Source organism: Pipistrellus hanaki (assembly GCF_964339955.1).
Source record: "Pipistrellus hanaki genome assembly, chromosome: 10".
Lineage (NCBI taxonomy): Eukaryota > Metazoa > Chordata > Mammalia > Chiroptera > Vespertilionidae > Pipistrellus > Pipistrellus hanaki.
Window position 1 is genome coordinate 46,269,445 of NC_140512.1, and position 22,545 is coordinate 46,291,989.

General features: G+C 40.1%; 1 protein-coding gene across 1 annotated transcript; it reads right to left on the bottom strand.

The window, feature by feature from the left end:
- Positions 1 to 105: 105 nt before the first annotated feature.
- Positions 106 to 20,659, bottom strand: WEE2 (WEE2 oocyte meiosis inhibiting kinase; the record flags this gene model as incomplete). Its single annotated transcript, XM_084897323.1, has 11 exons — positions 106 to 262; positions 1,754 to 1,896; positions 4,004 to 4,174; positions 4,784 to 4,869; positions 4,994 to 5,101; positions 5,685 to 5,831; positions 9,046 to 9,167; positions 10,578 to 10,750; positions 12,770 to 12,821; positions 14,759 to 14,955; positions 20,291 to 20,659. 11 exons carry the CDS (start codon positions 20,657 to 20,659, stop codon positions 106 to 108), a joined length of 1,725 nt encoding a protein of 574 aa, XP_084753449.1.
- Between the last annotated feature and the right edge of the window lie 1,886 nt (positions 20,660 to 22,545).

Consider the following 22,545-nt stretch of genomic DNA (forward strand, 5'->3'; position numbering starts at 1 on the left):
AGTAGCTTTCGACATCTTTGGGTATTGAAGTGGGTTAATCTTTCCTTTTAGAAGAGGTAGTTTGGCATGGTCAATATATATTGTGGGTTGATGTGAAATGAGTTCTTATGGGGAAGAATCCCCACTGGTGAAGCTTGAAGACTTTTCACTCTTTCCTCCCACTAGCCTTTTGGTGCTTCCTGATCTTGTAAAGGTCCCCGAGACCTCAGAGTCACTGTGGCCTTCCCGAGGCTCCTGGGCCTTCTGGGCTTCTCTCAGTTCCCTAGCAAGGAAAGAGGAAAACCACATGTTACTCCAACCTAAATTAGAGATGTTCATGATCAAAATTACCATATAGTTAGAGATTTCTTTTTATTTCAGTATTTATAGAAACAAGCCTAGGCTATCTATACACGGAAAATTTGCGCCTGTGATTGTCTTGAAAAAATGGCCAGCCCACAGTGGCAAGTTCAGTTTCCTAAATCCTATTGATTGGGGTATAAGTGGTCTTTAAAATAAGGAGGTAACTATAGATTACCCTGTAGTGGAGACCATGGCCATGGGTCAAATCTGGCCAGCCACCTGTTTTTATAGATGAAGTCTTATTGGAAAACTTAACCACACCCATTCACTTATGTGTTGCCTGTGGCTGCTTTTACATTATGTTGAGTTATTGCAGCAAAGATCACATGGCCCCCAAGTGTAAAATATTTACTATCTGGCTCTTTATGGAAAAGTTTGCCAACCCCTGGTCTAGACAATTTCAAGCAGGCATCTGCCCCATCTCTAATGGATGTCCATTGCTGGTAGTGGCTGATGACAGTCACTTGTGCCTTCATACCTGGTTTTGCAGAATGTACACACTAGACCCGAAGAAAAACTTATATTTCTGTGACTATATATATATATATATATATATATATATGCCATTTTCCTATCTAAAAACAAAACTAGAGCAAAAAGACAGTAAGTTGCTCATTAGGAAGTATTGCCTGATTAAAGTCTCCACAACTCATTGCCAATACATCATGTTGTGGCTTTTTCAAGGTAATTATTCTTCAATGGGTTGTGTAGCCAAAAGAAGTTGGACTTCTAAGCTTATTTTACACATGGACCCATCTTTTATTTTTTAATAGTGCACAGTGTATGTAAAAATCACTTTAAAATGCCTTCAGAACTCTGCTCAAACATCACTGCCTGACCTTTATACCAGCCTTTCCCATGTGATTAATTCCCTGTCCCATCTGATTAATTCCCATGTATTTAATGAAGGAATAGATTTATAAATTAATGCACACATGAATATAAGCTTACATGAATAAGTCATCAGTCTGCTTCCTTTAGCTTGGAAAAATAACTCTTCCTCTGAATAAGTACCAAGAGAGAATTATCTGCCTGCCCCTCAAATTTAATGGGATTCTAAAATCAGTCTCTTCCCACCTTAACTAGGATTACCTGGCATTGGGAGATCACCAGTTTCTTAAACACCTGTTGTCACTCAGAATCCCACTAAGTTTTCTTTACCGGTTGTATTTCCTTGCATTCTTCACTCTGCTTCCTTTGCATTTATTGAATTTTCTGTCTCAATCACAGAGCCTGTGCTACAAAGGGCTGCATATTGCTAGTCTCTTTGTGGGCAGAAACATATGTATTATAATGTTGGGTTCCACTTGCAGACACAAGTTCCACTTGTGAAACCACAAAGCAGATACACCAGTCATATCACGTAAGCAGTACATAAAGAACTTCTTCACTCCAGCATCCAAAAATCTACCTTTCCAGTGTGGCTGTCTTCATCCTTTCCAAGTTGAGTTGCTTCTGGAGCTCTTCTGTTTTCCCCAGGGTGGGACGGAGAACCCGACTTCTGGCCAGAACTGCTGCCGAGGGTCTCCACCTGGGATCAGGGTGGATCATGCTCTGATAATGTGAGGAAATAGAAGCTTCACTGTTTGGGAAATCAGCCCACCTAAACCCACACCAAACCAGCTTCTGCTGTGGGTTTTGTGAAACTCTACCTATCCTTTGTGTGGAGGGAAGAAATAGATGAAAACTTACCTCCACCCTATCTGGTAGGTCAGTCATCCATACCTCTGACTTTAAGTATCATAGTTTAGAGCCAGTTGGATGATTACTCTAATGCTTTTTTTTTATTATTACTCTTCATTTTAAAGAGGAAGAAAATGAGGTTCTGAAATAAAGTGACTTGTCTATCTCATTGACAAGACCCAGACTAATCCAGGTTACTCAACTCTTACTTCAGTTTACTTTTTACTACAATATGCTCCCTTTTCACTTAAGTTAATTAAGGATACCACACCATAACAATATTCCTACAGCACTTATCTTCAGGTGGGGGGTGTCTGTAACCTAAAATGATTTCAATATAGTAGAAAATGCCTAATTATCTGCAGCAATTAGCAATGTCATATAATGAAGAAAACATTTCACCTCCATCTGGGGAGCAATGTTCAAAACCAGCTCCTGTTTACTATGTAGTTCTGAGCAAGTCTCTTTAAAAAACATAATGTGTGTGTGTGAATATATATATATATATATATATATATATATATATATATATATATTATTGATTTCAGAGAGGAAATGAGAGGGAGAAAGAGATAGAAACATCAATGATGAGAAAAAAAAATCATTGATTGGCTACTTCCTGCACGCTCCCTACTGGGGATCAAGACTGCAACCTGGGCATGTGCCCTCGAATGGAATTGAACCTAGGACACTTCAGTCCACAGGCTGACATTTGGTCCACTGAGCCAAACAGGCTAGGGCCTGGGCAAGTCTCTTTGTTGAAATTTAGCTTCCCTTTCTTGATATGTGGGACAGCGATGTTCACCTTTCAGCTGTTGTGAGAAGTAAATGAATTAACATATATGTACTACCAGCATTGAGGTATTCAATACTTATCTACTGAAGTAAAGGGCAGTTTACACATAAAAATAGGTGATTACACTGTGAATAAAAACCACTCTGAGGAAGGGTTTGTCTCCTTTCACGAAAGCAGAAGTGAGGAAGGACAAGTTTGTAACTAAATTTGAAGTTTTCAGGTGAACTGTGGAGCCCAGATGTAATCTCCAAGAGCAGATATTTCTAAGGCTTTTAGGGATCCTAACAAATCCTGTTCCTTAAGCCCTAAAGTAGGGGTGTCGAACTCAATCAGAGAAGGGGCCAAAATCTAAAATCCAGCCTAAATCGCGGGCCAAATGGTTTACTGAACAGTCATAAACTGACAATGTCATAAACTGACAGCGGAGTGCAGTGATGACAGCGCGGTGCGGGCCACATTGCAAGTTCTGGCGGGCTGGATTTGGCCCGCGGGCCTTGTGTTTGACACATGTGCCCTAAAGTAAGTCTTACATATATCTTTTGTTTTCTTAGTATATGTCTAAGCTTCTCAATAGTGTAGATTTTTTGTACCTCTCTGTTTCAATGTACTATCTTCCTTTCCTAGTTCCTACAGATATCATTGAGTACAAGTGACACATAGATTCCTGCATTGACATTCCCTTTCTTCCAACAGTTCAAATGACTGGTAGTATTGTCAATAATTAATAAGTTAGCTTATACTTTCTTCTATACACTCAAAACTCAGGTGGTGTGTGTGTTTTAATAAAAACATTGTTAGTATTGATAATGGTTAATTAAAACCCTGAAATAGGAGCAAAAAGAACAGGTTTGATTTTGGAGTTAATCAATTACCAAACGTGGAATACAAGTGAACCTGGGACTCCTCAACTATGCACTTCACAGAGTTGTTCAGAAAGGCAAATGATAAAAATGCAATAGCATATTTAAACCATAACATAAAAAGTATTTATGATATTTTCTAAATGTCCTTGAGACGCTTTCAATCAGCTCTGTCTCTGCTGGGCTTCCTGGTCCCGGATTCCCTTTTCCTTCTGTCATTGGCACTGCCAACATCCTCCTTTCCTTTTCCTCACCCACTTGCCATTACATTTTTTAAAAAATCAGTATTTCTATTGTCTCTTCATTTCATAAGAGATATTACCTTGATCAGATTGTAAAATTCTTCTGAGAGCTCCTGAGGAATATCTGGAAGGTTACCCTCGCGGATATAATGCCACTCATCACCATTGCCGGGTAATGACTTTGCTCCTGCAGCCAATGCCATTGTTAATCCCAAGGCAAAAATGTCTCCTTTAGGGAGATGCTGATAATCCTTCAAAACAGAAGACAGGAAGGCCAGTTTGTTTGCCAAGCGAAGAGAGTCTAGACTAAAATACACTGGTCAGAAAGGTTCGTTTGAATGCATGTGAACTTAGACACATTGGGCAAGGTCACATCCTCCATGGTTAGTGCTATACCTCTAGGAAGATAGAGGATAGAGCACAAATCCACCCAATTAACATCACTGTGCCAGGCCTGACTCCACAAATGTCCTGGAAGGCAGGCAATAAGGAAAGGTCATTTCAATGACCAGAGTTGGTATGCTACCAACAGTAGTAAGATAAAGAGAGTAGTAAGATAAAGATGGGCTGGACCAATCAATTCGTTCTTCCTACTAGGCAGTCTAGGAGTTTGGGAATTCTAAGAAATACTAGAAACAGTAAGGGACCTTTACAAAGAACACTACAAATACTGATTAATCCATAAATGAGCATCTTTCTCATGCTTTTTTAGAGAAAAATTCTCCTATTTTTGCTCTCCATTCTGAATTAAAAAAGGGATAATATCAATTTAAATTATAAATATATACTTTCCATTTCTTTCATTTGAGAGTCAAAAGGTTCAGTGAATTAATAAAATAGTCTGTTTCCCTAATCTATACCTCTTGCAAAATCTCTTTAGCCAGGAAGTGAATATCTCCCTCTTCCACTCTGGGTTTGTTTATTGATGTTGCAAGACCCAAGTCTCCTAAAAAACAAAACAAAAAAGACTTCCTTATAAGCATGTATTGCTTACAATGGGAGTAAATGGAGTCATCAGTATGCATTTTATAGGATAATAGAATACAGGTCAGAGGATAAGGCAGACTCACCAATTTTGTATATCACATTGGTAGAGAGAAACCAATCAGCATCATTTTCAATGTCATCTTGGACTATAGAAGAGTCACTTTGTGCCTGATGACAAATGAAGATGTTACCTGCAAAAATACAGAATCGACATAGATAATGATTCCTATGTTTTCTCATCTCGAAGACTCTTTTTTACCCGCCACTGCAGCCACCTTTCTCTTCTGTGCACCTGTAACAACAGCACAAAGGGCCTCTTCTTCCTTGGAATTTCTAACACTACTTATGAACAGCTCAGTGATTGATAAGTGAAACTGATGTCAAAAATCGAGTAATGACAGTTCCTTGAGTTTCATATTGATGAGGACCCAAAGCATCCATTTCTGCTCACTTCAATTGGAATTAGGAAGGGTTTAGCACCAGTAAACACAGTCAGGATGTAGCCAATATGTTGTCACTTATCTATGTGGTAAATTAAATAACTATTTTCATACTTTGGCTTCACAATCTGAGAAAGTCTTTTCTCTCTGTGTCCCATGTGCCCAGGGAGGAAACGGTTAAAGCTGTTTAATTGAATTTGTTTAGGAGAAACAAATGAAAGAAAAGGACTTTGCCAGCTAACAGCATCTTTGACAGTGATAGACAGACACAGATTCTGACAAGAGGGGGAAAAGAACTAAATACAGTTGGAGGGGCAGAGGGAAGCGTACTGACTCGGTTTGATGTCCAGGTGCACCATGCCCGCGTTGTGGATGTACTTGAGCCCAAGAGAAACCTGCAGAAGGATGTCTTTGAGTTTTGGCTCTTCAAAGTGATTGCCAGACTTTGTATTTTCAGATATAGCATCCTGTAAGCTCCCACCTAGGAAAGAATGACCAAGGATCACAAGAAAATACTGCCTGTTGGGAGAGATTCACCATCCAGCCCTGAACCTGATAGAATCCTGGTATTTGCAGAATCAACCTGCTACTGAAAACCTTCAGGTTGCTGGGGCTGACCCAAAGGTAACTTATAAGGATCTTGACAAGGTTAGGGGAGTAGTAGGGAACATTTACTTGGTTCAGGGCTCCAAATGGACAATAGGGGAAATCAGATGACTGCTAGTCTCTAGGAGTTATAATCTAAGTTGTCTAAATCATATCTAATTTATTGTCTGAGTTAAAGCCATAGCTGTATGTTCAAACCTGACCTGACATGCTGGGGGCACAGGGTAAGGGTGGTTGTGGGCAGACAGGGCAGGAGTGGGAAAAGATGAAGGTAGGGAATGCTGAGTGGGGGGGGGGGGGGGGGGGGCGGAGAATGGAAGGAGGTGGAATGAGCCACTGGATACTCTGCTACCTTACAGATACTTTGAACTTTTATTTAGAGCCGCAGGGCAAAGACTCAACATGAAGTATCCATAACTACAAACAAGACAAGGTAGAAGGGCATGCGTTATTTTCTATGATTAGTTCACATTTGAAAGGTTCAAAGTGTGTGAATTACATTTGATAAATCATAGTTACATTTTAATTGGTAGGTACTCAGTGAAATTAGAGGACTGCCATGATGGATGGACAGTGATTCCCCATAATCCATCAAATCTAGTCCATCTGGCTTTCGGGGCTTTCTAGACTTCCTACACTTTACAGTACTTTGTTAATCTTTCCTTCTGTAGGGGTCCCCTCAGTCCCATTGTCTCCTTACTGTCTGCTAGGCTAGACCCATTGCCAATACCATCTGCTCTGTGCTTGTGGCTGTTTTCCTAACTGGATTCTTCCCTTCCCTAAACTCTAATCCTTCTGCATGGTCTCCGTCAAGTCTTACCTCCTGTAAATTTTCTCAGGTTACTCTAATAATACTGACTACTCCCTATGTATGGAGCATTGTCACTGTGCCAGCATTTGACATAGATGGTTGCTAATTCTCAAACTACTCCCTTAAGTCATTACTGCAGTCTCTCTAGTCAGTGAGTTTAAGTGATATCCCAGCGATCTTACAACTAGTGTGCAGCAGAGCTGGGTGTGTCAACCCCCAGGTCTGCGGACTTCAAAGCCCTGACCCTTCGTACCACTCCACGCTGCCTCTTGCTCACTTTCCTCTTCTCTGGACCCTTTTTATCCATAGTTATACATCTGGCTCTGCACCTAATTCTTTCTTTCTTTCTTTCTTTCTTTCTTTCTTTCTTTCTTTCTTTCTTTTCTTTCTTTTCTTTCTTTCTTTCTTTTTTTAAAATATATTTTATTGATTTTTTACAGAAAGGAAGAGAGAGGGATAGAGAGTCCCGGAATTGAACCCGGGACCTTTCAGTCCGTAGGCCGATGCTCTATCCATTGAGCCAAACCGGTTTTGGCTAATTGTTTCTTGTGTATTCACTGTCACAGAGCCAAGTGGGATAAAGATCCTTGAAGATAAATACTTATCTCACTCCACATTGTTTCTTACCATGGAGCTTAATAATTGTCAGTCCTGTAGGAGGTATTAAGTGTTGGAAAGAATGAAAAGGTGATTTGTAATGGGAACAATCACTCCATTTCTTTTCACTTTTTGAAAATTTGAAATCTTTATATTGCCTGAAATCTGTATTGTTTTGAGTAATTTTTATTGAGTAATTTTTATTTGATATTAACTTTGTTAGTAGCTAGAAGTCATAGAAATAAAAATCAGTATTCTTATAAAGAGAGGGAGTAAAGGAATAAGGAATCTCAGGTCATGAAAGAAAATTAGGAAAAGAAGATGACTAAAAAGTTTCTACCTTTCAATCCTAAGGATAAAGATGGGGTACACTTTTTTATCCTCAAGAAACATAGAAAAAGGGATTTGTGGTGAGCCTGTTGGAGGAAAACCCCCTCAAAGTTCACAGTTAAGGCTACAAACCAATCAAGCTGTAAGGAAACAAGGAAATGCCAAATAATTGCTACTCCTCAAATGGTGGCAAGTTTCTATTCAATGTGGTAGCACTTTTTCTACTTTACTGCTGAACCTTCTGATGAAAAATATTTCCAAGCATAACAACACATAACTGCTGTCATGTCAACCCTTTCGTCAAGGATTAGAAGTATGTTAAACCAGAAGACAACTCTGTAACTTAAATCACCCAGAACAACAGTTTTACTGGTTACTGTGTACGTAGAGTTCTGAAGGACCCTGGAGAATAGATCTGGAGACACTGTGTTTCAACCCCTGCCCCCTCCCCATGCCCTTACTCTGGTGAGAACACTGAGGCTCGATAAGGTTAAGAAGCAGCAAGAAGCAGGAACAATCCCCAGACTCAGGAGTTGGCTGTATATATTTACCACCACCCATCTTTTCCCCTCCCTAAAATTGTAGGGACTATGCTTGCATCTTTTAGAATACCTAGCAAATGGTAAAAAGGCGATTTACCATTCAAATCACTAGGGTAAAGTTCTCTCTCTGGTGTTAATTAAGTAAAGTGTGAAGAGAGTGAGAGCTTCTATGTATCAGCTTCAAAAGAAATATGTAATAGCATAAACCTGAAATTCCTTTTCAACTCAACTCATTTCCTCCAGCTCTCTGCTTCTAAGCAAAATTGCAGGGCAGACATTTTAGGTATGACTCTGCTACACCCAGCATAAACTACAAGGAAGAGGTAAAGGTTTTTTTTTTTTTTTTTTTTTTTTTTTTGAAGACTTAACAGTTCATCTCCCATCCTGGCCAGGTAGCTCAGTTGGTTAGAGCAGTGGTCAGCAAACTCATTAGTCAACAGAGCCAAATAACAGTACAACGATTGAAATTTCTTTTGAGAGCCAAATTTTTTAAACTTAAAGTTCCTCTAATGCCACTTCTTCAAAATAGACTTGCCCAGACCATGGTATTTTGTGGAAGAGCCACACTCAAGGGGCCAAAGAGCCGCATGTGGCTTCGCGAGCTACAGTTTGCCGACCATGGGTTAGAGCATCGTCCCCATACTGCAAGGTTGCAGGTTTGATACCCAGTCAGGGCACATACAAGAATCAACCAATGAATGCAAAATTAAGTGGAACAACAAATCAATGTTTCTCTCTCTCTCTTTCTCTCAAATCAATTTTTTAAAAATTTTACCTCCCTCTCCGTAGACATTAGTCCACATACTTACCATTGCAGTATTCATTCTGAATGATCATGTGGTCATCTTCTACCCATGAAGAGTAATAACGTACCACATGGGGATGATGACCAAGTACTGCATGAGCATAAACTTCATGCAAAATTGAATTCCTAAGAGACAGAAAACCATTGAGAAAAATCAGGATAATATGCATGCATATGTTTAATTTAAAAGATAAGATATGACTCATTACCAATGGCAGAACATTTATTGAATGCTCACTACTTGCTTATTATTTTATCCCTAATTTTCATAATGATGCAGTGAGATATAGTGGCAAGGATAAAAGCAGTAGAAAGGTCAGTGAATGGTCCAAACTCAAGCAAGTTAATAGTAGACCTCGGAGAACCTTGGTCATCTTGACACCTAAGTCCATGTGTTTTTTTTTTAAATTAAACATGGCACAAGTAAAGAGAAGGCTTAGGTGGTACTACCTCAACAGCTTTGGGTCTTTATTTTACTGTATTATATTAAAATATCTTGATGGGCTTCATAAGAAGCCACCATGGACTTGATTATGAATATTGTCATGAGTCTTCTATCTTATCTATGAAGGCTAGACAGTCAGAGTCAATATTAAACTTGCCAATATGCAGTCAGGGACACTCTTGGAAAGATGTTTATTATACGAACATGAAATCCAACACAAAAAAAGCAAACTACAGTATTTAGTAAGTTTCAGTATAAAAATGATGAATTCTAGCCTGGCTGTTGTGGCCTGGTGATTTAGTGTCGACCTATGAACCAGGTCATGGTTTGATTCCTAGTCAAGGTACATGGCCAGGTTGTGGGCTTGATCCTCAGTAGGGGGCATGCAGGAGGCAGCCAATCAATGATTCTCTTTCATCATTGAGGTTTCTATCTCTCTTTCCCTCTCCCTTCTCTGAAATCAATAAAATATATTTAAAAAAAACAAAAGTGAAAATGAAGGATTCTAAATTCGATAATTTCAGATTCTGCATTAAGTTTTAAAAAGTATTCGGCATAGTTTAAAAAAAAAAACAAAACATTGGCTGAATCTGAAAATGTTCGTTATCCTTGAAGAACAATTACTTCTGGAAATGAAATTTAATTCTGTTAATTTTTCCTTCCTTTTAGTCTTTGAAACTTGACTATTCATTAATAATACAAAGTAGAGATAAACCATGGAGTTAACTATTGTAGTTGGCAATATTTCTGATGAAACTAAAGGGAAACCATACAATCATTCCATAAGTTTATTAATTATTAAAAATCAGTAAAACTAGTAGTAAAAACCACACACACACACACACACACACACACACACAAAATGACTCGAAATGATCATGGTATATTTTAAGAAATAACTGACGTCTAATATGGAAAACTCAGAAAGGTTATAAATGTGAGACAACTATACAGTGGAGGGGCTGGGGTGATTTTTTAAAAGTAGCAAAAATTTTTTTTAATGATATCAGTTCTATTATTTAAAATATTTTGACAAGAAAAAGCTTTCCAAATCCAAGTTTGTGTTTCTAGTACATTTCAAAGGTACTCACTCATTTAATGCTTCTGCAACAGAGTTCGTGGAGCATTTTATTGCATAAACACATCCATCCAGCCTCTTAATGCACTTGTAGACTGTACCAAATTCCCCAACCCCAATCATTTCTAACTCCATGAATTCTTTTGCATAGCGGGAAGTCATGTTGGTTTCTCGTAGAACAGATCTCTGAAATATTTTAATGGAAAAGTTAAAATAATCCTTCCTAACATGTGAGCAATAAAGTTGAGGCATATTATATTCCTATATATAATAATAATAATACATATATATTGTATGTTATTGATTTTTTACAGAGAGGAAGGGAAGGGAGAGAGAGTTAGGAACATCGATGAGAGAGACACATTGATCAGCTGCCTCCTGCACACCCCCTGATGGGGATGTGCCTACAACCAAGGTACATGCCCTTAACTGGAATCGAACCAGGGACCCTTCTCTCTGCAGGCCAACGCTCTATCCACTGAGCCAAACTGGTCAGGGATGGCCATAATCTTCTTTATCTGTATGTTCCTAGAGGAGACACTTCTACTCACAGCCAGAGCTACCCTACCATCCTCAGCTGAAGCAGTGACTGGGAGCTGGGTAGGACAGGACATGTTAGAGAAAAAACACAAAGCAAACAACTTCCCTTTGACAGTAATCTACAGGTCTCACACTCTGGCTGCTAATTATCTCATGTTGAATAAACATACTTGTGTTCAATTTGCTTCACCAAAAATCTTAGTCTGGAAAACAAAATTCTCCAATTTATTATTTCAGACTAGAGACCCAATGCATGAAATTCATGCAAGGGGCTTGGCCCTCGAAGCCCTAGCTTTGTTGGAGCTGCCTGGTCTAATTAGCATATTACACTTATTATTATAGATTATGTGCTCAGATATAACAACCACTCCCCCTACTGGCCAAGTAGCAACATCACCGATTGCCCAGCTATTGATAGTAAAGAACCCCAGGCAAATCATTTAATTTTTAAACGTTTTTTATGTCTGTATGAATCTCAGCAGGTTCATAATAACCACTCCTCAGGGTTCTTTAAAATACTACTCAAGAAAGTGTGTGTGTGTGTGTGTGTGTGTGTGTGTGTGTGTGTGTATGTGGTGTGTAACTTAGTACAATGCCAAGCACATAGTAACTTCTCAGTCAATGATGGCTCTGATTTCCATACATTATATGAACCTCAATCCAAGCTGACTTATCTCCACAAACGCAACATTTTCCTATTGTCTCCATAAGCATGAACTTTTAAGTCTAAAGATTTAAAAATCTTGACTCTTTCTTGCTCTTCATTTTCAACACCCGGTGTCAGTCAGTCTTCATCAGTAAGATCTACACTTTACATTTCTCTTATCCAGTCTCAAGCTCTGTTTCCTCCATGTCTAGATTTGCTGTAGCAACCAGCCCTCGATCCATGTCCTCTAACAGTAAGAATTGCTTTTGCAAAATGATACTGTAGAATAGGAAACACCTCATTGTTTTCCACGAGGATTTCAAACTTCTAATCAGAGGCCTCAAGGCTGTCTACCAGTAGCTCACCCACTCTAATGATTCAGCAATAATGATTCAGCATAAATAAGACAATGTCTGGTAAAGTTAATAACTAGCTAGCCCGGACCAGGTAGCTCAGTTGGTTAGAGCCATCATCAGTAAACTGTGGCTCATGAACCACATGGGGCTCTTTGGCCCCTTGAGTGTGGCTCTTCCACAAAATACCATGACCTGGGCAAGTCTATTTTGAAGAAGTGACATTAGAAGTTTAAAAAGTTTGGCTCTCGATAGAAATTCAGTTGTTGTACTGTTGATATTTGGCTCTGTTGATTAATGAGTTTGCCAACCACTGGGTTAGAGCATCATCCCAATATGCTAAGATTGCAGGTTTAATCCCCAGTCGAGGCACATAAAAGAATGCATAAATAAGTGAAAGAACTAATAAATGTTTCCCTCTCTCTCCCCTCCTCTATAAGAAATAAATAAAATAAAATAACAACTAGCTAATAATATAGACCCTGATGAGAGTTCAAATAAATTCATCTGTAAAGCAATTTGCTATGAAGTGCTGGGGCTAGGGGTGGAATGAAGAAAGGAAGGAAGGAGGGAGGAAGGGAGAAGAGGACAGAAAAGAAAGGGAGGAAACAGAGGCAAGAGAATGAAATGACTGTTACTACAACTGGGCCACAGAACTGTGCTCACCTTGGCAGGCAGTCCTTGTTCTGCTTTGCCTTCCCCTGGATCAACTTCCTCACTTTAAAAAAATTTTTTTAAAAAAATGTCAACATATAATAAGGATTAGCACTCATTGATCCTAGTACCATGCTGGTTTCTGGGGCTATGAGACTAAATAAGACAATTCCTTTCCCTCTTCAATTTATATTTGGGGACAGGAAAAAAACAGACATTTCAATATAAAAACCCAGGTGAGGATAAGAACAAGATATCAAGGGATATGACAGCACCCAATTAATTATTTCAAGCATAAAAGTATTTCCCAAAAGAGAGGATATGTAAGCTAGGCTTCCAAGAATGAGTCGGAACCACATAAAGGAAAGGAGCGGAGTTTTAGGCAAATAGAACAGCATCTGCTGAGCACTGGAGGCAGGAACGCACACAGAACACAAGTGAAACTGTCTGCTCTTCACTGCCACCTACACATTCCCCTTCCTCCTCCCTCAGAACCTGGCTGTATACCTATGAGTTTCTTGGGTAGACCAGAAGTATAGCAGAAGGAGCCCTGACCCTGGCTAAGATATTGTCCATGACCATTCTTTAAAAAAAAAAAAACAAACAAACAAACAAAAAAAAAACTGTTTTAAAGAGACATTTTTTTAACTACACAGAATTTGGAAACCTTAAATAACAAAGAATATCAGAAACAATATACAAAGATTAAATAGAAATTATAAACAAAAATACAAAATAGTTGTAAAAATCCCAATCCTCCTCATCTATAAGTGTAATGCCAAGCTAATAAAAATACTAATAGGTTAGCTGAAGTCTCTGAAAAAATCTCTTTGGCATGAGCAGTTGCATCCTGAATCTTCAAGCAAGATTTTCGTTTCTACACTGCTTTCAGCCAAGCTATAGATTTTTCTTCTGGAGAAGTGCAGGGTATTAATGACAAATGGAAGGCATCACACTTGTGGGGGAAATAAATTGATACTTGACATATGTGACCTAAATTATATATGACATTTGAAACTTTATTAAATACAATAAGTAAGAAAAATGTCCTCTCAGCACTAAGCAACATTACTAAAATATCCCCAATTTCACTGCCAGGAATTCAGATGAACTGTCTGGTCTGGCTGGCTTCAGTGCAAGTGAAACCACAAATTCTGATGACTTATAAATAATCCTAAACAGCTAAAATCAACAGAATTCTTGCTAACAAAAGTGGGTGGTTTACTTGTGCTGAAGTCCTGTTTACTTAAGATCCAGGAAGACAGTGTTGAGAAAACCTATTCTAGGCCTAATGCTGGTTAATACATAGTCACTGATCTCCAAAGAAACAACTCAAGGTAACACTTTAAATGCTCTGCAAACTTCAGACTGTTAGCTGTGCATTTATTTTTCCAAGTACATTCTCAGGCACAAAGACTGGCTCATATTAGAGGTGGTTTCTTTTTATAAATAAGGAGCCTTATGGGGACACGGTAAAGAAATGTCCCTATGTCTCGTGCAGTGGTGCAGTTTGCCTTTTACCACTACTGAAAGCAACACTCTCCTCTCCTCTTCAGCCAGTCTTCCAACACCTGCAGAGAAGTTCAAATCCTTGCCCCACAGCTCTCATCACCAGTCAGACAAGCTGGACTAGAAACAGTAACAGAGTCTTTGAAGTGTGAACTGTACTTTCCCCAGCTGCTAGCCTTCTGCTGACCACAGGAGACCCCTTGAAGGCAATTCCATAGCCCATTTAACTTCCTAATGGAAGTCAGAGGTCTGCTGTCCTTTTATAGAAGGCGCCTCACAGCACACTCCAGAATGGAAAGAGGCTAGAATCTCTGTGACAACCCATGCGAGGGGAAACCAACATTGACATTTAGAAAGGAGGGGGTATGTAACCAATGCCAGTTTCATTCTAACAGAGTTCTTGCTCCTAATCTCACTTCAACATTCTCTCTTCCTCTTGACCATAGTTAAGTAAGATCAGTTCTCAGAAATCATTGGCCACAGTATACTTACGGATATCCTCGGGTTTTCCTCTTGCCACTGGAATGAAGGAACTCTTTTCTATAGGACTCTGGAGTGAAGGGATTAATATTAACCAGAGCTAATGAGGTCCTTTCATCTGTTACGGAGACAGGTGTGAGCCGAAAATGCTTAGAGCCTCGGGAGGGCGGCTTCCCTGTTGAAGAAATCATGGACTGGCTTGGCTGGCCCTGAGGATGACATAAGGCAAATTAGAATGATGTTAGTTAAAATAAATAAATAAATAAATAAATAAATAAATAAATAAATAAATAAAAGTTCCCTATCAGTTAGCTAGTTAATATTTGAACCAAATACTATTATTGCTGAAAGGGGTCTTGAACATTATCTGGTTCAGAGCAAACTAGTTGCTTCATAATTGGTCCTCTGGTGAAAAATACAGATTCCCAGTCTATCACTAGATATTTTGATTCATGGGACCCACGCAGGAATCTACTGTCATTACACTCCCCCTCTTTCCCCTAGGCACTTCTGATAACCAGCTTGGAAAACCACCAAATTGAGTCCCACCTCCAACTTTTTAAGGATGACATTTAAGCTTAGACAAATGAAAATGATTTTAGAAGACCTGGTCCTTATGTCTCAGAGGGGGTACTTTAACTCCTCATCATTTATTGAAACATGCTGTTTGCTGCTTACTAAGTAGCTGATTCTGAGCTGGGTGCTGTAAGAGGTGCAGAGATGAATTCTAGCTCTTAAATGCTCCATTAAGTAGCTGTTCATTGATGTTTCAGAAATAATCACTTTATAAGGGGAATATTTCAAAGACTCAACATGGAAGAAAATATTTCCAATTCCTCTTAAAATGTAGGCACCAAATGAGAAGAGTTCCATGAAGTGGGGTTAAAAAATGGAGAAGTAATGCTCTAAGCCAGTGGTCGGCAAACTGCGGCTCGAGAGCCGCATGCAGCTCTTTGGCCCCTTGAGTGTGGCTCTTTCACAAAATACCACGGCCTGCGCAAGTCTATTTTGAATAAGTGGTGTTAGAAGTTTAAGTTTAAAAAATTTGGCTCTCAAAAGAAATTTCAATCGTTGTACTGTTGATATTTGGCTCTGTTGACTAATGAGTTTGCTGACCACTGCTCTGAACCCTTGGGCTATAAGGCTTTAACTAATTGTCAATGAGAAGAAAATGTGCAGGACTTACCACTCCAAGTTGGTTACAGTAAGAGAACACAGGCCCAAAACATACCCAGAACTAAACCAAAAGGCAGAGGGTAGAGGTCAAAGACAGAGAATTCTGATGAGACAGCAGAATGCTATTATGACCTAACTAGCAAGGGCCAGAGGAATACCTGTGTCATAGGCCTTCAGGAGTACATGGTAGACACAGGGGCCATGACAAACCTTATAGTATAAGCATTATACTGTGAGCTCTTTCTTAAAGAATTCTACTATCTCATAGTCTCTACTCATGATTTTTCAATGTAGAAGCAGAAGGTAGGTTATAACATGATTCACTACATGCAAATGTAATTTAAAGAATGTGAGGCTACAAAAAAATGAATATTGAACTTATACATATTCACTAAGTGATTGATATAAGCAGAAATGAAGGAAGCACACGTAATAACATTTTTAATAGATTTTAGAAAGAGAGAGAATATTAATGTGAGAGAGAAATATCCCTTGCCTCCTATATGTACCCCAACCAGTGATTGAACCCACAACCTGGGTATGTGACCTCACCAGAAATCGAACCTTCCACCTTTCAGTGCACAGGATGATGCTCCAACCAACTGAGCCACACTGGCCAGGACACTAACATTTATTGTTTTTTTAATGAAGAAAAAGATGTCATTGCCAGAGTTGATTTTTTAACGAGGGTTTTATATATCTTAGAATTCAAAGGATGAACCACCCTGGGGCTATTGTCAGAGAAAGCCACCAATGACAAAATTACAGTCTTCCTGTAAGTTTATTATAGGGCTGAGTATTGGTTCAAAAGAAGTACAACTGTATAATATTTCTGTTTTCAATGTGATTCAGGAAATGGACCTAGAATGATAGTGAATCATTATCTGAGAAAGTTTTTTGTGATGCTGAGTAAAGCACATCTATGGAGAGTAAAGCACATCTATCTTCTATGAAACAGTGGGCCATCCACACCTAGAATGCTGCACAGCTCTGGCTGCCAACCCTCAGGACAGCAAAAAGGGCCTGGACATTTCTCAAATAAAAGGAAGGAAAAATGTTCACTTCAGGGCAGATAATGTCAGAATTCCTAGTTTGGAAAGGTGAAGGTTGGTAGATTCTGCAAGCTCCACTTAAAATAGAGGGAAGGATATTAGTTCTATTAATAAAGATTGTATTGCCAGAATGACAAAATTATGAATAATCCTTTTGAAACCTATAAGAACATAGTTTTGGACCAGAGTCATGAAAGGAATTTCATGAAAATAAAGCAGATTGAAAGTTTCTGAAAAGATGACCAGGTTGAGAGTATAAATATGGTCCAGAAAGTGGAGCTAATTCCATAAGTTTAACAGCTCCATTATAGATGATTTAAAGAAAGGAAGTATGGGTGACTTCTGAAGATGGTGTGAGAAGGAGGGCAACCTCCCACTAAGGCACAACATCACAGTGTCTTGGGACTGGGAAAAAATTTAAAGGCCCAGTCACTATAATCAGTGCCCTGATGCTTGAATCCCTCCTACGTCTCTATCAAGTGGTCATTCAGTGACAATGGCCTTATTACCTTGTAAGAAAGCTCTTCTATCTCTCTACATCCTGCTAGGAAGTCCCTACAGTGAGCTGAAGACATTCTGGGTGATTTCTGGCCCTATCCTTTGTCAAGGCTAAACTAAACCAACATTCCTTCCCTATGCATCATCCTTGACTTCGGTATAACATCTCCAATTAATATTGCTGTAGCTTCCCTCCTCTGACCCTGAGACAAACTATAAAGTATGTACTTTACTAGTTGAATTTCCAGTTTCCCTTCCAAACTCTCCTCTCAAATCTTGGCATTACTCAAGACCCCTAACTCAAACCACTACTCTCCTTACTCAGGCGACATGAACTTATCCAACCAAGGCTTCCACAGCTCCCTAAATGCTGATGGTGCCCAGATATTGATTTCCAACTCAGATTGTCTCCCTGTACTCCAGACCCATTTATGCAATTATTTGCATGACATCTATGCTTTTTCCAAACCTGTACATCCTCTAGTGTCACCTGTCTTGATTCAAGTTACCATGTACTCAAGCAAGAAGCCTGGCTGCACTCCAGCTCTCTCTTCTTCCATCACCTCCTCCATCAAGTCAATTACCAATTCCTAAACATCCCTCAATTTATTGCTGTTGTAACTCAAGTCCTCCTCCTTTCTCAACAATTCCACTGTGAATACTGCCCTGCCTCCAGGATCTCTCCTGCTCCATTCCATCCTCCACATGAAGGTCATGATTTTTCAAAGATGCCTCTGCTCAAAACCATTTAATAGCCTTCTCCACACTTAGGATAAAGTCTTGATCTAGCTCCTGCCTAACAACTTTGGCATCACTGCCATGTACAGATCCTGTCACTACTGAGTAACATGCAGTTTTCCATGGTCTCTCCCCTTGACAATTTGGTAGATGCTTTGGCCTCAAGTGCTCATTGACCTCCTTCTTTGCCTGGTGACCTCCAACGCATTCTTTAAGACTTCTCTCAAACACTGGTCTCTTGGTAAAGGCTTCTCTGATATCTTGAGACTTAACTTCTAATTTTTTCTCATCATGTGGTACCACTTCTCTAACATACCCCATCTGAACTTTAATTATTGTTTCGATATTGTATGTATCTTTATTTTGTGGGCACTCTTTGAAAGCAGTAAATGGGTGTGACAGCAGAGGGTCAGCTAGCATATCAACGTATTCAGTTCACTTTTAAATGAATGACATATACACACCATGTCATGTTTTCTCACCTGTGTACTTTTTCTCAGCACTATATTCTCTCAGGCCATTCTCTACTTTCTGTATGTTAAAACCATACCAACTTCATTGATCTTCATATGCTTCCTTCACCTTTATTTCTTACCTGATCACCACTGAGAAGCAATCCACTCAGTGAACTCTGACCACTCTTTTAAAAATATATATATTTTATTGATTTTTTTACAGAGAGGAAGGGAGAGGGATAGAGAGCCGGAAACATCGATGAGAGAGAAACATCGATCTGCTGCCTCCTGCACACCCCCTACTGGGGATGTGCCTGCAGCAAGATACATGCCCTTGACCAAATCGAACCTGGGACCTTTCAGTCCGAAGGCCGAAGCTCCATCCACCGAACCAAACCGGTTTCGGCATCTCAGGCCAATCTCTACTTTCTATATGTTAAAACCATACCAAATTCATTGATCTTCATATGCTTCCTTCACCTTTCTTTCCTGATCACCACTGAGAAGCAATCCACTCAGTGAACTCTGACCACTCTTGAAGCACCTGTTACATAGTGTCTATAGGCACATCTCTTTCTCAGAGACTGTCTTATGCACCTTGACCACAGTAGGTTCTCAAAAAAACAAAAAAAAACAACAACAAAAAATACCAAAAAACAATCAGTGGATGATTGATTGGTGGGTATTGGGACCATTGAAAAACCCACTGATGGACACCAAAGTAGTTTGTCTACAATTCAGACAAGAAGCTTAGTTATTTCCTGTAGAAACAGTGCCCACACTCAGCAGGCACTAAAGAGACCTGCCGGCAGTGACTGTGCTACAATCAGAAGCACAGATGTTATGATGATGAACTTAAGTACCTCAAGCTGAGCCAGCAGAAAGTAGAGCTGATACCATTCCTGAGGCTCACACACCACAGCACCAGGCTGTTAGAGGTAGCCCTGTCCCAGCCCTGGCTTGAACAACAACAAAAATGTAGCAGGAGACCAGTTACAACAAGACTAGAGGAATATGTCAACTACTCGGGACCTTTGCTTATCGGCATCCTCGGCTTCTACAGAAGTGTCACAGGTTCCCTCTTTGCTCACATAATAATGGAAGAGCCTGAACTCTACAGGGCCAGGGAGGGGAGAAGACTTCCCTCTGGGCAGAGCAGCCACAAGGAGATACGAATATGTTCAAATAGAGAATGTGAACATTCTTATATTAGGAAATGTGAGTAAATAATCATTAAAAAAATAGTTGGTATAATGGAAAGAATAGACAGACAAAAACAAACAAAAAAAAAAAATCAGGTTTCTAGTCCTGTCTCTGCCATTGACCTTGATTTTCTCGTAGATCTCTATATTCCTTCCAGTGCCGATGTTATTTAACTAGGAACTTTCCCCCACACCCAACGTTTATTTGTGGCCTCCGCCACATAATTGCTGGCAGCAGTGGCTTTGGGAAGTCAGCTGGCAAGACATTTAATTCTGTTTTCTGATAATTTGAAGCTCTTGTTTATTTTTACCAGTAAATACGGAATTGGGGATAATCCATCCTAAACACATAATGGACCGGTCCTCTTTTCCCTAATAGCTGAACTGAAAGAACCTGGGTCCCTCTCCCCAAAACTTACTCACTTTAGGAGTGACAGGACTCTCACAGTACAGCAGCTTGCTTCTGTCATCTGGCTGGGCTGGTGTTGTAGGCCACTTGGGCGGTTCTGACACCAGGGTCCCCAAAACAGGCTCTGGAGTCACTCGGCCTTTTCCCTGAAATGTGCGGAGTTTGCATTCATCCTTCATGGGTGTTCTGGGTGGTGTAGACAGGGGTATTCTGGGTGGTGTAGACATGGCCTCTGAATCCTCGAGTTCAGACTGCTCTGGGGTGAGGGCCTGGGCCTCGCAGCCCTCCTGTGCTTCCTTCTGCTCTTCATCCTCATTCTCTTTCTCACAACAGGAGAAGTTTAATTTCTGCTTCAGTTCTCTGTTAATACTGCTGTCATCCATCTCAGCCAAAGAGCTTTTCACGGTAGGCAAGAAGGCCCGTCAGAGGGTCACAGTATCGAGATGCAGAAGTAGGGAGGTGAGAGCCTAAGCCAGCAAGCCTGCCTTTTCCTCTGCTCACTCACCGCTGCATGAGGCACACCCTTCATTTTCTCCCTTAAGTACCACGTGTCCTAAGCTCTCAGCTTGTCCTTATTTCCATTCTGATTAAAGAAAGCGCCAGCAACGCTTTGAGTAATTAAATTCAATTTACGTTAAAACTCTTGTGGACATCACACAGAGACTCCCTGCACCCATGTGCTACAAGCTCATTATTAGAAATACATTATTTTCACTCTTTTATATCTCCCCCTTTCCCATTTCCCCTCAATCCCCCCGCCCCTCCCCCTCTCTTCCACTTCCCACCCATGGCTAAGAGGAGTTCATTAGAATTCAGCATCACCTGGGTGTAATAATGATCCGTAAGCAGCCTCTAACATTTCCAGGCTGGAGTTCATCTCCCAAATGGATACACACACCTTAGGTCTTTGCCGGATATATCTGCCTTAATTTCAGCACCCCAGCCACCCTCCCACCTCCAGGTATTGACAGTTAAAACTTTTAAGGCATCAGACAGCTTATCAAACTGACAAAAGAAAAGCTAGAACGATCAGTAACACAGAGAAGCAGATATATATCCCTTGAAAATGGCTATTATTTAGGCCCCCAAAGCCTTATTTTGTAAAACAAGTTTTCTTGCAGTTTGGATAATCTTTAGCACACATTATTCAATTTCTTCCTCAGAGAGGCACCCCATCCTTCTCCACCATCTCTCCTTCCCCTCCTCCCTGCGCAGGAAGTATAAAAACTCTTTGAAGAAAAAAAAAAAAAGTCACCCATACCACTTTTTAAAAAAATATATATTTTATTGATTTTTCACAGAGAGGAAGGTAGAGGGATAGAGAGCTAGATACATCGATGAGAGAGAAACATTGACCAGCTGCCTCCTGCACACCCCCTACCGGGGATGTGCCCACAGACAATGTACATGCCCTTGACCGGAATCGAACCTGGGACCTTTCAGTCCACAGACTGACGCTCTATCCACTGAGCCAAACCGGTTTCGGCACCCATACCATTTTTTAAGGTTCTCCACCCAGTAGCCAAAGGGATCCTTTTTAAAGGATTTATTCTCAGATCCTCTGGGGCCTCATACTTCCTCAGAATTCACAGCCAGAACCCGGTACCAAGGCCCACAGGACCTTAGGATCCACCCCACAGCCTGATTCCTTACACATTCAGCTCCAGACTCCTTCCTGTCCCTCCAGATGCCAGTCTTCCCCACAAGCCTCACTACTGGGCTTCCTCCAGTTATCCCCTCAAAGAGGTCTTCCCATAAACCCCACATAATCCCCATTACCCATCCACTGGCCCCTTATGCTGGGTCACATTTCTTCACAGCACTCGGGGCTATCATATATTACATATCTAAAGGTTCATTTAAAAAAATCCTGTCTCCCCTGTCTCACCCCCAATAGAATCTAAATCCCATCAGGAAAGGGACTTAATTCTTATTTGATGTTCTATCTCCATTACCTGGAATAGGGCTTGACACATGGTATATACTGTGAATCAAGGTACCTGCTATACATTGTATTGTATCCTCATGATGGACACTATAGTTGAAGGAATATCATTTATGAGCTTTCAAATTTTTAATTTCCAACTCCAATGCAAATTTCAGAGGCCTGAAAGGCAGGGATATGTTGAATTTAAGTAACTCAGTAACTTTGAATATATAATCTATTTTATCAATTCCTACACCAATCTGAGCTCAGCCTCTGAGGTATATGAGTTACTGTTCTTTCAACACCAACAAGTGCCTGCAGCCCAGATGATTTGGGAGAACT